Raw genomic sequence first — 16,378 nt, 5'->3', positions numbered from 1 at the left:
AAGCCCTCCCCGGGCCTCCCAGTTCTGAGGGGGAGATGAGGAGCCCTCCCCGACTGCACTGGGCTTAGCCTGGGTGGGCCGAGCCACTGTGTCTGAGGCTAGCCACAAAGCCCCTCAAGGCTCCCCGCCCAGGGCCCACCCCCAACCCAATGACTAACAAACCAGGACTGGCCAGCCCCATCTGCACAGCCTCAAACCAAGGAAGGGGGCCTCTCCTCAGTTTCTTTCTTTTTTCTTTTTTTCTTTCTTTTTTTTTTTTTTTTGCTTCTTTTGGCTATAAGCAATCCTCAGAGTTTCTTCAAGAGCTACCGGCATCCCCTTCCTGAAGACAGTCCCAGGCACTGTGCTCCTAGACGGAACAAACAATTATGGGGGAGTGCCCCTGCTCTTCCCCTGATCATGTGAGGGCAGACAAGGCCAATGGGGGCTGAGCCCCAAATGTGAGCTAGAGACAGGCCTCAGGCAGCCTCCACCAGGAGGTATCGCAGCCACACTCCAGCCCAGTCCTGCACCAGACCCCATGTCAAGACACACAGAGACAAGCACCAGCACCTCCTGAGATCTGAAGGTGGCCTGGACTCCAGGCAGCAGGAACCCCATGCTCCCTCCGAGGAAGACTGGCCCAGAGGAAAAGCTGGGAAGGTTGACTCAAGGGTTGAGATAGTTCACATTCTTCTCTACAAGGGCTTAATTTGGCAAAAATGGAAAAAACACAGAAGGCTTTTCGAAAGCCACGTGTGCAAGGGACAAATCAGAAGGGATGAGCACTCAAAAGAGCCATGCCTGGCACGCACTCTCCCTATGACACAGTCTTCCCACACTATCTTAGCTCACGGCCTGTCCCCCCTCTAAAGCCCAGGTATCCCCAGAGACCACACTTCAGACTGGCAGGCCTGAAGAACCCTGATGCAGAGTCTGTTGCCTTGACCAACTGCTCCTTTGCAGGGATGCACAGAGACTATCAGAGCTGTCAAGATAACTTTATTCATTGGAAACTGGGCCAGAGACCCCTCAGCAAGCCCCTGGGCCCTGGCCCCTTCTGTGTTTGGACCCTAGTGAAATGTGCACAGTCTGCCCTCTCCAACACCAGGGAGAGACAGAGAGGAATGCCATTTTTCTGTGTAATGTGGGAGTGAAAGGGAATGAGAAATCTGGTTATCCCTCTTGAGACTCCCAGTGAGCTGGGGTGCCGGAGGGCATGTGGCCCCAAAACCAGGTGCAGATGTACCCCTCGACCCCAGGGGTAAACTCCTGAGTCCAGCTTTTGGATCAGGTTGGGAGGGAGCCTCATCAGATGATGACAGCCAGAGGTGGCTCTGAGGGTACCTGACAGATACTATCCTCAAAGTCTGTCAGGGCACAGGGGCTCTGGCTGAACACAAAGATTCAAGATCATCCCAAGGCCCCTGAGTTGTTAAAACACCCAAATGACATTGATGTATTGTGGCTGCAAAAGCTGGAGAGGAAGTGTGAAGGAGGCACGAAAGGGACCTACAAATCCCCAACAGAAAAACCAGAAGCAGACAGGGGTTACCCCAGAGGCATCTGGGTGGGCCCAGGGCAGGCTGGAGAAGCCCACAGCAAACAGTCTCAGGGCCCTTGCAGAGTGACATACTCACCACCCTCAGCATCAAAGGGACCCACTGGGTAAGGAGAAGCTATGTTACCCTGCCCCCACCCAGATCATAGTCTTCCATCTCGATGTCCTGGATATATGGCTTGGAGGCTTGGCAGGACAGCCACAGGGTAGGAGGGGATTCAGACCAGGCCCTGGAGATGAGGTGTTAATGCTCTCCTAGCGTGAGTGCCTGCATGGAGCATGGAGCGTGGAGTGTGGAGCGTGGAGGGATGGGCAGGCAGGGAAGGAGTCTTCAGAGGTAGACATTGAGGGTCTGCAGGATGCCACGGCGGCAGAGCGGGCAGTTACGGTGGTAGACGGGGTGGCGCATCAGGATTTCAGTGCAGGCCTGGCACAGGCACAGATGCCGGCAGGGCAGGAGCAACACCGTCTTGCTCTGGTCCTGGCAGATGACACACTTCTTCCGCTCCTCTTGCTCCTTCAGCAACTTCCATGGGTCTTGCCCACCTGGAGGCTCCTCCTCGTTGAGCCTCTCTCGGCCCCTGGCAGGTGTCATTCTGATGGTCCTGACTTCCTCCTCTTCTGCCTCTGATCTGCGCCCCGCTTCAGGAATAGCATCCTGTCTGCGGGTCCTAACTGAGAACACTCTCATAGGGTCACCCTGGGGAGCTCCAGGTGCCCCTCCCCGGTTTGGCCAGCTCGCCAGCTGCAGGCTGCGGCTCCAAACTCGGCGCCAGGCCTCCGAGCCCAGTGCTAGGCGAGAGAGCCGCATGACATCCTCTCGAAGACGGTGGTAGGATGGCCAGGCATGGAGCTGGCCGAGTGCCTGGGTAGCCAGCCTCAGGGTGAAGTCCGGGTGCAACACAGTCACTGTCACTGCCAACACACAAGCTAGCAACACCAGGCCAGTGAAGTTGACAAGCACGAAGCTGGCCAGGAGGCGGGCAGCTGAGGCCAGAAGCTCCAGGGCTAGCTGGCAGGGGGTCCAAAGGAGGATGGCCATGGCCACAGCACTGCTGGAAATGTGGGCTAGGAAGGCTGCCACTACGTCTGTCATCCTCCACAGAGGCCCTGTTACTGCATCCCACAGGGCCAGCACCAGGGAAAAGAGGTTCTGAGTGCCGATGAGGCAGATGTTGACCAGGCTGTTGATCACATAAGCCACCAGGCTCATTGCAATGGCACAGATGTCACAGGCCTGGCGCAGCAAAGCATGGCCACTGGAGACCACACTGAGGACGCCCCGGTGCAGTATCTCCCGGCTCCGCAGTGCTCCGTGAGAGGCCAGGTGCCCAAGGAGCTTTAGGCTCTCCAGGCCAGAGCAGCAGCTATAGAGCAGGGTACACAAGGCCTGCAAGCCCCCACATGTGAACCGGACCAAGGCTTCGATCAAGGCCAGCAATGAAAGCAGGACTCCGCGGCCCAAGTGCAGAAGACTCGTCAGTACCGTGTGCGGCAGGTTGTAGATGAAGGCCAGGAGCCAGGCCAGGGAAGCCAGGAGGGAGGACACCAGCAGGAAGTTGAGGTCCAACACCAAGGTCAGCACGTCCAGCACCAGGCCCACCCCATTCACTACCAGGTACACAGCCTCCATGACAGGGCTATGGAGGTTAGTCCAAAAGAAAGTCTGGCTCGTCGGTTGGGGGGTTGTCAAGGTTGTGAATATTTTAGGGAGTCTGGAATTAGTTTGGAAGGAAAATTAGCAGTGTCCGACCCAAGGGGTACCAAGAATCCGAGGAAGAAGTGAGAAAGAGGGAAGTGGAGTCTTGGTAGAGGGCAAGGGGGCCAGGCGCCAGTCCGAGAGTCCAGGTTTTGAAGACGAGCTGTTTGGGAGGGAAAAGGCCAAACATCTCTAAAGCGAAGGCGAGCCCAGGCTGTAGGAGCGACCTCAGCTTTGGATGTCTGGTGTGGCGAACCACCGCCGGGCAATGGGTCAGACCGGGAGGAGACCGGGAACGGATGGAATGGGATCGTCTCGGGTCGGGCCGGGGCCGGGTGGGGTCGACGCTGGCTGAGCGTAGGCTCGCGGTCCAGCTACGCAGGTGCCCCTGTCCCCGCCCGGCCCCCGTTCTCCAGCTAGCGGCGCTTTGCACCCAAAAGGGGAGTGGGAGAGACAGCCAGCTTCAACAAACCCCAAGCGCGGCCTCTACTCCGCTGGGCGCCGCCATCTTGTGTGCAAAGGGGTGGAGCCAGAGGCTTGACGAGAAGGGAGGAACGACAAACTCCAGCCAGTCGGTGAGGGCCAACCGCAACAACGTCGAGCACTCATTGGTCCGTTTGAATAGCGCCCGAACATATTTACTTCCCAAAGGAAAGGAGAGGCGACAGATTAAATCCCCTCCCCCTTGAGGCGGGGATTGGTTTGTTGACGGGTAGCGTCGGAATACGCCCTCCTAGCCCCGCCCTCTAAAAGAGTAGCGCCTTGGACTCTCCTCAGTTTAGGAACTGTTCTTTCTCCTGGCCTCTGAACGCGAGTTTTTCTGAGGGACTTGGGTCGGAAGTCACTGCCTCTGGGCTGGGCTTTGGATTAGCACCCCCTTCGCAGCCTGCTCAGATCCGTCTCTTCGTCCTCATCTATTTATTAATATATTCTATCATTTATTAAGCTCCTACAGTGCATTGAGGATACAAAAAATAAGTTTAAGACAGTGCCTGCGGTTCACAAGGGAGAGCAGATTACTACAGGGGATTCCCAGACTGCCACTCCAAACTTTCCTTACCAGATTTTCCAACATCTCGGATGATTACTCCATTGTCATTGAGAAAAGGAGACTACAGATTTAGAAACAGCTTAGCTTCCAACCCTGGGCCTTACTGTTCAATTAAACCAATCTAGTAAGATGTGTACGTCCGGGCGGCTCCAGGGTCCTCAGAAGGCCATCCTTTAATACTCAAACAGCAGTCAAAATATATTTGGGCCCAGCACTTTGGGAGGCCTAGGCGGGTGGATCACCTGAGGTCGGGAGATAACCTGAAGTCAGGAGTTCGAGACCAGCCTGACCAACATGGAGAAACCCCGTCTCTCCTAAAAATACAAAAATTAGCCAGGCATGATGGTGTGTGCCTGTAATCCCAGCTACTCAGGAGGCTGAGGCAGGAGAATTGCCCGAACCCAGGAGGCAGAGGTTGTGGTGAGCGGAGATCACACCATTGCACTCCAGCCTGGGCAACAAGAGTGAAACTCTGTCTCAAAGAAAAAAATATATACATATGTGTGTATGTGAGTGTGTGTGTGTGTGTGTGGTGTGTATGTGTGCACACTACATACACCCCATCTCAAATACATTGGGAATTCTGGTGTTGTCTACTAACTCCAAGGATACTTAGCAGACTCCTTAGCAGACTTACCTTTCCGCTGGTCACCTTTGCTGAATTTCCTACTTGGGTTGAATTCTCCATCTCTACTCCGGGCTCCTGAAAGTGTTTGTCCCCCTTCACTCTGCTCTGAACACCTCCTCGGAGTCCTTCATTTCCCAAAGCATCACTGATAAGAAGCTGAAGTGTGCAGCAAACCTTTACTGAGGCCTTGGGGAGGCAGTAGGAGCTGCACTATAGTGCAGAGGAAGGAGTGCAGAAGCTAAAACTCCTCTGGCTTCTTCCTACGCTTTCTCCCTGGCTGCTCTCAGGCCCTGCCCAGGTTATGGTTTGCTATGTTGTGCTGTGTTGCTGATGTTTTTATTGCCCCACCTGCATCCTCCCTGCAGTGTAAAATCTTGGAGAATGTGCCCATCTCCCTTTCAAGATACTTGATCCCATCACCCGTACCATCTCCTCTTTAGGGATCCTACCTGTCCAGTAAACACTATGTTCCTCCAGCAGCACTTGACGCCACTGGCCACTTCCTCCTCGCTGGGACTCAGAGGCATTACTTTTTCCTATATTCTTTCTGTTTCTATCATAGCCTCCTCTCCTGTATACACAATGATTTCTAAATTTGTGTTTTCAGCCTGAACCTCTCCTGCAAAGTTCAGCCTCCAACTGCTTCCTAGACCTGACAGTTCCTGGGTATCCCACTGGTGCTTCCTACTCAATGTGTCCAAAATCAAAACTTGACAAATGTGCTGTGCCTGCACTGTGTGTCATTAACTGGCCAGTTTTTCACACCAAGAAGCATATAAAGGCCTTTTTAGAGTTGGCAGGCTCCTCTAAGAGAGTATTTCCATTCGTTTAGGACCAAGACCTCCCCTTTGAGTGATCTGAGACTCACTAATCCAAAGCCATCTTTAATGAGCCGCAAGCCTTGACTCCCAGGAAACCCAGCTGGTAATCCTGCTTTGGGCAGTGACAAAGACTCCAACTGGCTTTGGGGAGGAAGTTCAAACTGTTTAGCAATGTTAGTCCCAGGAATTGAGAAGAAAATAAGCCAGATATTGAGAGAGATGAACACCTAGAAGCCCTATCCTTGCAGTATTTTCTAGTGGAAGATGTAGTGTAAAGCCTCTGGCGGCAGTTGGTTTCTGCTGTTGTGCTAACCTCAGGGTTTTTGTTTTGCTCAGCGAAAGATTCCAGCTGGGACAATAGAAGGGATTTTTAGAGGCTATGAAGGGTTGAGGATTAAGAGATTGGAAAAAAACAGAAAAGAATGTCTAATTCAGGGTTTTTGTTTTGTGCTTTGTGTGTATTACGGTGCTCCCCATCATCTCCTCGTCAAACATTCAGTAAAATCTTTATTATTGCCATGGTTTTAGGTTATTGTTGTTGTTGTTTTATTTTGTTTTTTAATTATGCAAATCATTTACAGCTTCCCAAAGTCAAAACTTTATAAAAAGGTACAGTCACAGAAGGTTTGCTTTCATCCTTGTACCGTCCACCCTGTTCCCTGCCAGTGCCACCCCAAGCTTCAGAGGACCCCAAGTATCACAAACAGCCAAAAAATGTCTCCATAAAGGAACACCTGGGGTCCTCTATCAATCCAGATCCAGTGCGCATTACAGGTACGAAAAAGCCTATAGCCCCAAACATCAGCTCTGCAAACAACATGGTTCCGACCCAAAGAAGCACTTCAGCTCTTCTGCATATTTTTTTTTTGAGATAGAGTCTCACTCCATCACCCAGACTGGAATGCAGTGGCGCAGTCTCAGCTTACTGCAACCTCCACCTCCCAGGCTCAAGTGCTTCTTGTGCCTCAGCCTCTCCAGTAGCTGGGATTACAGGCGTGCACCACCACACCCCACCAACTTGTATTTTTAGTAGAAATGCGGTTTTGCCATGTTGGCCTCAAGTGATCCGCCCACTTCAGCCTCCCAAAGTGCTGGGATTACAGGCCTGAGCCACCAAGCTGGATCTGTTCTGCATGTCTTATAACCCACATCCTGGAAACATGGCATCCAAAGGCCATGAAGATCTGTGGGTCATTCAGGGAGGATATGAGCAGTTGAAGCACTTATGTAAGAAAAGGGATAAATTAACTAGTGAAATTCTTCTTGCTTTTCTTTCTGTTCCAACTTATGATTCCAGAAGTACTAAGAGATTAATGCGGGGGCTGGATATGGTAGCTCACACCTATAATCCCAATACTTTAGGCCTAAACGAGAGGATTGCTTGAGCCCAGGAGTTCAAGACCAGCCTAGGCAACATAACAAGACCTCATCTCTACAATCAAAAAAATAGCCAGGCATTGGTGTTGTGACCTGCTCGTGTAGTCCCAGCTACTTGAAAGGCTGAGGTGAGAGAATTGCTTGAACACAGTTTGAGGTTACAATGAGCTATGAGTGTGCCACTGCACTCCAGCCTGGGCAACAGAGTGAGAGCCTGAACAAAGAAAGAAAGAGAGAGAGAGAGAATGGAATAAGAAAGAAAGCAAGAAAGAAGAGAGAAAGAGGCCGGGCGCGGTGGCTCACGCCTGTAATCCCAGCACCTTGGGAGGCCGAGGCGGGTGGGTCACGAGGTCAAGAGATCAAGACCATCCTGGTCAACATGGTGAAACCCCATCTCTACTAAAAATACAAAAAATTAGCTGGGTATGGTGGCGCGTGCCTGTAATCCCAGCTACTCGGGAGGCTGAGGCAGGAGAATTGCCTGAACCCAGGAGGTGGAGGTTGCGGTGAGCCGAGATCGCGCCATTGCACTCCAGCCTGGGTAACAAGAGCAAAACTCTGTCTCAAAAAAAAAAAGAAAGAAAAGAAAAAGAAAGAAGAGAGAAAGAAAAAGAAATTAATGCAGCATGTGCAATGTGGCTGAGGAACATTTTTTAATATTAATTCCTATTTCTCTTTAAATTTGCATATGTAACTCTAGAGAAAACAGGCATGTGTATTTAACTAGCTTTATTCTAGTTTTGACTTAAGGAAAAACTAGTTTTCCTTAGTTTTGCTCTAAGGAAAAAACCTACTTACAGTTTGAATCATTGATTTAAAAGATTGTCGAGGACAAGTCTATGATAACAGCAATGACATGCTTAGTAAAGATCATAAAGGCCAACAAGCCAGAATTTTGGCCAAATGTCCCCTGTATGACACATAGCTGAACTTGTTATTAGAAGATGCAGCCTAGGCCAGGCGAGGTGGCTCACCTGTAATCCCAGCACTTTGGGAGGCTGAGGCAAGCATATCACCTGAGGTTGGGTATTCAAGACCAGCCTGACCAACATGGAGAAACTCCATCTTTACTAAAAATACGAAATTAGCTGGGTGTGGTAGCACATGCCTGTAATCCCAGCTACTTGAGAGGCTAAGGCAAGAGAATCATTTGAACCCGGGAGGCAGAGGTTGTAGTGAGCCGAGATTGCGCCACTGCCCAGCAAGAGCAAAACTCCATCTCAAAAAAAAAAAAAAAAAGAAAATGCAACCTAATTGTACTGATAATAATGGCATTTTTTTTGAAAAATTAAAAGATTATATACCATATTCTGGATGCACCCAAAGATGAAACATCTTGGAAAGAAACATCACATTTGACCTTACAACTACTCTTGGATACATGGTGGGAATGCTGACTAAATGCTATTAAAACAAGTCGATTTTCGGGGCGCGGTGGCTCATGCCTGTAATCCCAGCACTTTGGGAGGCTGAGGTGGGCGGATCATAAGGTCAGGAGTTTGAGACCAGCCTGACCAACATGGTGAAACCCTGTCTCTGCTAAAAATACAAAAATTAGCTGGACATGGTGGCATGCACCTGTAATCCCAGCTATTCAGGAGGCTGAGGCAGGAGAATCCCTTGAACTCAGAAGGCAAAGGTTGTGGTGAGCCGAGATCGAACCACTGCACTCCAGCCTGGCGACAGAGCAAGACTCCATCTCAAAAAAACAAAAACGAAGACAAAAAAAACAAGTCGATTTAATTTAGACAAGAAACTAGAAGGACTGGGCACTATGGCTCACACCTGGAATTCTTGCACTTTGGGAGGCCAAGGCAGGCAGATGGCTTGACCCCAGGAGTACAACACCAACCTGGGAAACATGGCAAAACCCCATCTCTACTAAAAATACAAAATATTAGCCAGGGGTGGCGGCATGTGCCTGCAGTCCCAGCTACCTGGGAGGCTGAGGTGAGGGAATCACCTGAGCCTGGGAAGTCAAGGCTGCAGTGAGCTGTGTTTGCACCACTTTAGTCCGGCCTGGGCAACAAGGTTGAGCCCCTGTCAAGAAAGGAAGAAAAAGAGAGAGAAAGAAAGAGATAAAAGAGAGAGAGAAAAGGGGGGAAGGGAGAGAGAGGGGAGGGAAGAAAGGAAGGGAAGGAGGGAGAAACTAGAAGTATGAGTAGAGTTAAGAAGATTCACAATTAGCCGGGCCGTGTGGTGTGCATCTGTAACCCAGCTACTCAGGAGGCGGAGGCAGGAGAATTGCTTGAACCCAGGAGGCGGAGGTTGCAGTGAGTCAAGATCGCATCATTGCACTACGGCCTGGGCAACAAGAGTGAGACTCTGTCTCAAAAAAAAAAAAAAAAATCGCAAAGAGTAAATTATGGTCTCAAGTGGAAAATCAAATTACCCTTGCATGTGCACTACCCAGATATTTGTGATGGTCACTTGGTATGAAAAATATTGATAAAAATGTAAACAAAAAACTGGTTGTTTTTTAAAAAAACAAGTGATGAGTCAACTTGATACATTATTATAAATTGAAGTCCGTAGTTTTCATTAGGATTCACTCTTGGTGGTGTACATTCTATGGGTTTTGACAAACGTTTAATGACGTATCCCTCACACAGTGTTATAGAGAATAGTTTGATTGCCCTAAAAATCCTCTGTGCTGTGCCTATTCATCCCTCCTTCCCCCCAGACTCCTGGCAACCACTGATCTTTTTACTGTTTCTACAATTTTACCTGTGCTAAAAAGTCATATAGTTGGAATCGTGCAGTATGTAGCCTTTCAGATTGACTTCTTTCTCTTAGCAATATGGACTTAAGTTTCCTCCATGTCTTTACATGGTTTGATAGCCCATTTCTTTTTAGCACTAAACAATATTCCATTGTTTGGATGTATTCGCTAATTTATCCACTCATCAACTGAATGACATCTTGGTTGCTTTCAGGTTTGGGAATTATGAATAAGGTCTGCTATAAACATTCATGTGCATTCGTGTGGACATAAGTCCCAGCTACTTGGGAGGCTAAGGCAGGGGAATCACTTGAACCTGGAAGGTGGAAGTTGCAGTGAGCCGAGATCACGCCACTGTACTTCAGCCTGGGCGACAGAGCAAGACTCCATCTCAAAAATAAAATGAAAATGAAATAAGGCCAGGCGCAGTGGCTCACACCTGTAATCCCAGCACTTTGGGAGGCTGAGGCAGGTGGATCACGAGGTCAGGAGTTCGAGACCAGCCTGGCCAATATGGTGAAACCCCATGTCTAAGAAAAAAAAAAAAATTAAAAATAAATAAATAAAATAAAGACCTCAGAACAACTATTGTCTCAAGAAAGACCAATTAATTGTCTGGGCGTGGTGGCTCAAGCCTGTAATACCAGCACTTTGGGAGGCCAAGGTGGGCAGATTACGAGGTCAAGAGATCAAGACCATCCTTGCCAACATGGTGAAACACTGTCTTTACTAAAAATACAAAAATTAGCTGGGCATGGTGGCATGCGCCTGCAGTACAAGCTACTTGGGAGGCTGAGGCAGGAGAATTGCTTGAACCCAGGAGGAGGAGGTTGCAGTGAGCCGAGATTGTGACACTGGACTCCAGACTGGCACCTGGCAACAGAGTGAGACTGTCTCAAAAAAAAAAAAAAAAAGGCCAATTGGCATTACTAGCAATAGAACTTGAATTATGAGAAATATTTTATTATAACAACATGATTAAGGAATTTGCTGAAGTGAAGGCAAGTAAAATTAATTTGTGGAATAAGCATATAATAATTTATATGAATTGTATATTACTTTATTACTCATCTAAATATGCTAGTTCATCATAAGCACACCCAGGCAATAATATATGTAACAATATATGCGATAATAGCTAAGTTAACTTATCTTGGATGTTTTGTTGACTTTGGATCATACAAAAACCATAGCCTTGCTTTTTTTTTGAGACAGAGTCTGCTGCCCAGGCTGGAGTGCAATGACAGGCTCTCAGTTCACTGCAACCACTGCCTCCTGGATTCAAGTGATTCTCCTGCCTCAGCCCCCTGAGTAGCTGGGATTACAGGCAGGAACCACCACGCCCAGCTAATTTTTGTATTTTCAGTAGAGACGGAATTTCACTATGTTGGTCAGGCTGGTCTTGAACACCTGACGTCAAGTGATGTGCCCACTTCAGCCTCCCAAAGTGCTGGAATTATAGAAGTCAGCCACAAAGCCCAGCCAGCTTTACATATTTTTAAATTTTGTCATTAGAAGGTATATTTGTCAAGGTAGGAGGATAGTGCATACTAAACAGCTTAGTTTTCAAATATTTCAAATATTTAGACATATGATATGTGAGCCTTCATTTATGCCCTGCCCTAGCTCCACAAATATTATGAGGGCTGGAGGCTGTTCATTTTATCCCTCTTTAGGTAGCTATTTTTATTTGTTTCCTTTTTTTGTTTTTGCTTTTTGAGATAGGTCTTGCTCTGTCATCCAGGCTAGAGTACAGTGACATGATCTTGTCTCACTGCAGCCTTGACTTCCCAGGCTCCAGGGATCCTCCCACCTCAGCCTCCTGAGTAGCTGCGATTACAGGAATGCACCACCACGCCCAGCTAATTTTTGGGATTTTTTGTTGTTGTTGTTCTGATTTTGGCAGAAATGGGGTTTCGTCATGTTATCCAGGCTAGTCTCAAACTTCTGGGGTCAAGCCAAGCACCAGCCTTGGCGGTCCACATTGCTGGGATTACAGGTGTGAGTCATCTTGCCTGGCCATCTTTTTTTTTAGATGGAGTTTTGCTGTTGTAGCCCAGGCTGGAGGGCAGTGGCGCAATCTCAGCTCGCCATAACCTCTGCCTCCCGGGTTCAAGCGATTCTCCTGCCTCAGCCTTCCAAGTAGCCGGGATTAGAGGCTTATGCCACCACACCTGGCTTATTTTGTATTTTTTAGTCGAGATGGGGTTTCTTCATGTTGGTTAGGCTGATCTGGAACTCTTGACCTCAGGTGATTCACCCGCCTTGTGTAATCCCAAAGTGCTGGGATTACAGGCATGAGCCGCACCCGACCATACCTATCTTTGTAATTTAAAATCATGTTCCGTAAACACTGTAAAGAATAGCCTTCCCTTTTCATTTATTTGTTTATGGATATCTTTTTATTTTCAGTATGGAGTCATGGATTCTTATTTTATTCAATGAGTTTTATTCCATTACAGTCCATGTCAGTGTATAGAGATTGTCCTCATTCATTTTTTTTTTTTTGAGACAGAGTCTCACTCTGTTGATTCTGTTGCCTAGGCTGGAGTGCAATGGCTTGATGTCGGCTCACTGGAACCTCCGCCTGCCAGGTTCAGCTGATTCTCGTGGCTCAACCTCCCAAGGAGCTGGGAACACAGACACACACCACCATGCCCAGCTAATTTTTGTGTTTTTAGTAAAGAGAGTGTTTCATCATGTTGACCAGGCTAGTCTCGAACTGCTGACTGCAAGTGATCCATCCCCCTGCCTCCCAAAGTGTTGGAATTAGAGGCATGAGCCACCATACCCAGCCTGTCCTCATTCTTTTAACAGCTGCATAGTACTCCACTGCATGGAGTTGGTTCAAGGATTGTTTTTAGTGGATTCAGTGAAGTGCTGTATCCCACCTCCAAGGCGCTGCCAAGGGATCTCAGTCACATGTGGATGACATAAGAGAAGAGCCCTCTCACTTAAATTAAAAGAAAAGAAAAGAAAGAGAGAGAAGAGCCCCTCTCCCCACGCTTATCTCTCATTCTACTGTGGGACTATTAGGGTCAAATGAACTGGCTTGTTGGAGGTGAAAGAAGGCCACATTCTGTGCAGGAGGCAGGCTCATCACTCAAGGGAGAGAACGGATCTGGGAAGGGAGATCCGCCTTTAGTGAGAGGGGCCTTCTGTTCTGTCCCTCTGGGGCATGAGCTCTAATGGATTTGAAGTCACTTGTGCTTGCTCCCCTGCTTAACACCATTTATACACAGCCTGTTGCTCTGAATAATTGACTGTGGCTTACAAATCCTTTGTAATCTGGCCTCATCCTTCACTATCCTCGGCCTTCCCTTGAAGAATATTCACCAACTGCTAGCAGCCCCCCTGCACCTAACGAGCTCTGTCACACTTCAGACAGCACAGCCCGCCCTCATTTACCTGGTTACCTCCTATTCATTGCTTAAAATGCAGCTAGGCATCAACTCTTCCAAGAAACCTTCTTTCATCACCTCAGGCTGGGTTAAGTAGCTGTTTTATGTGTATTTGCACCCTGGTATGCAGCTCTTAGTGTGTGTGTATATATATATATATATGTATGTATATAATTTTTTAGAGTCTTGCTCTGCCACCCAGACTGGAGTGCAATGGCACGATCTGGGCTCACTGCAACCTCCATCTCCTGGGTTCAAGCAATTCTCCTGCCTCAGCCTTCCAAATAGCTGGGATTACAGGCATGTGCCACCACGCCCAGCTAATTTTTGTATTTTTAGTAGAGACTGAGTTTCACCATGTTGTCCAGGCTGGTCTCTAACTCCTGAACTCAGGTGATCCACCTGTCTCAGCCTCCCAAAGTGCTGGGATTACAGTCCTGAGCCACAATGCCCGGCCCCGTGTTATAATTATTTATTTGTCTGTCACCCTCATGAGGAGACTGTACATTTCTCAAGCCTGTGACCCTTGTTTTAGTCATCTTCCTGTCTCCAGCCCCATCCCCGGGCTTGGGTCCTGACCAGTGTGCTGTATCCCAAATCACAATACACATATGCACAGACTATGAGACAGAGAAGGGAACTATAATGCCCCTTTTCTCTTGACCTCAAACCCTCTCTGCCCACATATTATCCCTAGTTGTGTTGCAAGGCTATTATTACCCAGGATGAAGTGAAATAGGACCCAAGAGTCAGGCTTCTGCTTTTCAGTCTCCCATCCTCCCACCTGCTCTGTAAGATGAGAAAACAATTCAAACTAGCGGCACCAGGGGGCGCTCTCAGGCCAAGAAGAATTCAAGAAACTATGGTAAACCTAAATTCCAATGTCACATCGTTTTTCCATTGCTCAAGAACCTGCAGTGGCTCCCCACTGCCAATCCTATCTTAAGCTGTTTCCCTTTAACCTAAGCCCATCTCATCTTCCCAAGCTCCCATGTGCATGCACCCTCTACCATGCCTAATCTCTACTTAGCCACTCACAAGAATGGTGCCAAGGGGTGGTGGTGTGGCTAAACCCAGCCTCCTCTCCGTTGAGATAGGTCTGGCTGAGTTGGCCACCCACATTCTTCTGGTGATTGGGGAGCCCGACGTTGGATGCAAAACACCCCTGGCTTTGCCGGTGGCCACGGATGAGATTCAGTGCCCAGAGCTTCTGGGGGCCTCAGCTCACCATGCACTGCCCCCGTGTGCAGTGAAACCTGACAGGCGCTGTGTAAAAAATAAATACATAAATAAAACTATCCTCAATGCACTCCAAGTAAATGGATACTGGAAATGAAAGTCGTGGACTAGGCCCGGCAGGGTGGCCCACACATGTGGGCCAGCATTTTGGGAGGCTGAGGTGGGCCAATCACTTGAGGCCAGGAGTTTGAGACCAGCCTGGCCAACATGGTGAAATCCTGTCTCTACTAAAAATCCAAAAATTAACCGAGTGTCGTGGTGAGCCTGTAATTCCAGCTACTCAGGAGGCTGAGGCAGAAGAATCGCTTGAACCTGGGAGGCAGAGGTTACAGTGAGCTGAGATCGAACCACTGCACTCAACCCTGGGTGACTGAGACCCTGTCTTAAAAAAAAAGAAAGAAAGAAAGAAAAAGGAAGTAGTGGGCTTGCTATGCCAATATAATATTAAGACAAGTCACCTAGCCTCCCCACCAACTCCATCTTCTAGCCGGATAGCTGCTCTGACACTCTGATAGGGAAATTCTGTAGTTGTTCATATATGTGCCCCTTTCATCCATATATGTGTCCCATCCCTCTCTTTTTGCTTGTGTCATTTCCCCTGTCTCAAAGGATCATTTCTCACTCCTCCCTATCTAAACCTGACCTTTCACTGAAGGCTTCGCATTTCCGGAAAGACTTTCCCAGCCAGCACTGTCCACACTGACACTCCCTTCTCTGAATCCCAGTAACACTTCCTGTCTCTACCACACAACTGAGCTCTTAATCCGGCTGTAATTATTACACATAGACGATACAGGTTTTGGGGTTAATTAGATAAAACTTGGTTCACATCTTAGTTCCTTGGAGTGATGACAAAATTCTGGAACTCCATAATGGTGATAATTGCACACACTGTGAATGTGCTTAATACCACAGAACTCTGACATTTAAATCGGTTAAAATTCTGTTATGTGCATTTAAAAACGTATATATATATATATATATATTTTTTTTTTTTTTTTTTTTTTTTTTAAATAAAATAGAGAGGGTTTCACCACATTGGCCAGGCTGGTCTCAAACTCCTAACCTCAGGTGATCCGCCCACCTCGGCCTCACAAATTGCTGAGATTACAGGCGTCAGCCACCGCGCCTGGTCTGTTATGTGCATTTTACCACAATTATTTATTTGTTTATTTTTTGAGATGAGGGTCTCCATATGTTGCCCAGGCTGGCCTTAAACTACTGGGCTGAAGCAATCCTCCTACCTCAGCCTCCAGAGTTCTGGGACCACAGGTGCACACCACCATGCCAGCTGTTATCACACTTTTTTTTAAGACAGAGTCTCACTCTGTTGCCCAGGCTGGAGTGCAGCGGCACGATCTCAGCTCACTGCAACCTCTGCCTCCCAGGTTCAAGTGCCCAGAGATTCCAGGGGCCTCAGCTTCCCGAGTAGCTGGGACTACAGGCCCATGCCACCAAGCTCGGCTAATTGTTGTATTTTTAGTAGAGACGGGGTTTCACTATGCTGGCCAAGCTGGTCTCCTGACTTCGTGATCTGCCCGCCCAGCTTCCCAAAGAGCTGGGATTACAGGGGTGAGCCACCATGCCCAACCTGTTATCACAGTTTTTAAAAATGTAGTTCCATTATTCAGAGGCTATGTCACTTTAGGTCATGCAACTGTTTGTGCTTCGGTTTCCTCTTTTTGTTGCTGTAAAAATCGAGATAAACATTGGTCATGAAAATGACCCTTAAGTGAAAGGTCTAAATTGCAGAGCACTGTATACATGCTGAGTATGAGTAGCTTCTTCCCTCATCAGATCACTGCAGCCTCCGCAACAGTCGCTGGCCAGGGCACTTGTCCAAGAGCAGCTATGTAGCAGGGCTGTCGCAGAAACCAGCGCCTTCATGGAGCTTACCAGT

General features: G+C 48.3%; 1 protein-coding gene and 1 non-coding gene across 2 annotated transcripts; one reads left to right on the top strand and one right to left on the bottom strand.

Annotated features, from left to right (window-relative positions):
• Nucleotides 1-963: 963 nt before the first annotated feature.
• RNF26 (ring finger protein 26) lies at nt 964-3,756 on the bottom strand. Its single transcript, XM_002754436.7, has one exon. The coding sequence runs from the start codon at nt 3,171-3,173 to the stop codon at nt 1,872-1,874; it is 1,302 nt and encodes a 433-aa protein (XP_002754482.2). The 5' UTR covers nt 3,174-3,756; the 3' UTR covers nt 964-1,871.
• Nucleotides 3,757-14,386: 10,630 nt separating this feature from the next.
• Nucleotides 14,387-14,514, top strand: LOC118146053 (small nucleolar RNA ACA64). Its single transcript, XR_004731514.1, has one exon. It is a non-coding gene; the product is annotated as a small nucleolar RNA ACA64 (small nucleolar RNA).
• Nucleotides 14,515-16,378: the final 1,864 nt, after the last annotated feature.

This window comes from Callithrix jacchus, chromosome 10, assembly GCF_049354715.1.
Source record: "Callithrix jacchus isolate 240 chromosome 10, calJac240_pri, whole genome shotgun sequence".
Lineage (NCBI taxonomy): Eukaryota > Metazoa > Chordata > Mammalia > Primates > Cebidae > Callithrix > Callithrix jacchus.
Note: the sequence above shows the minus strand (reverse complement) of the source record. Positions and strands in the feature narration are given on the sequence as shown.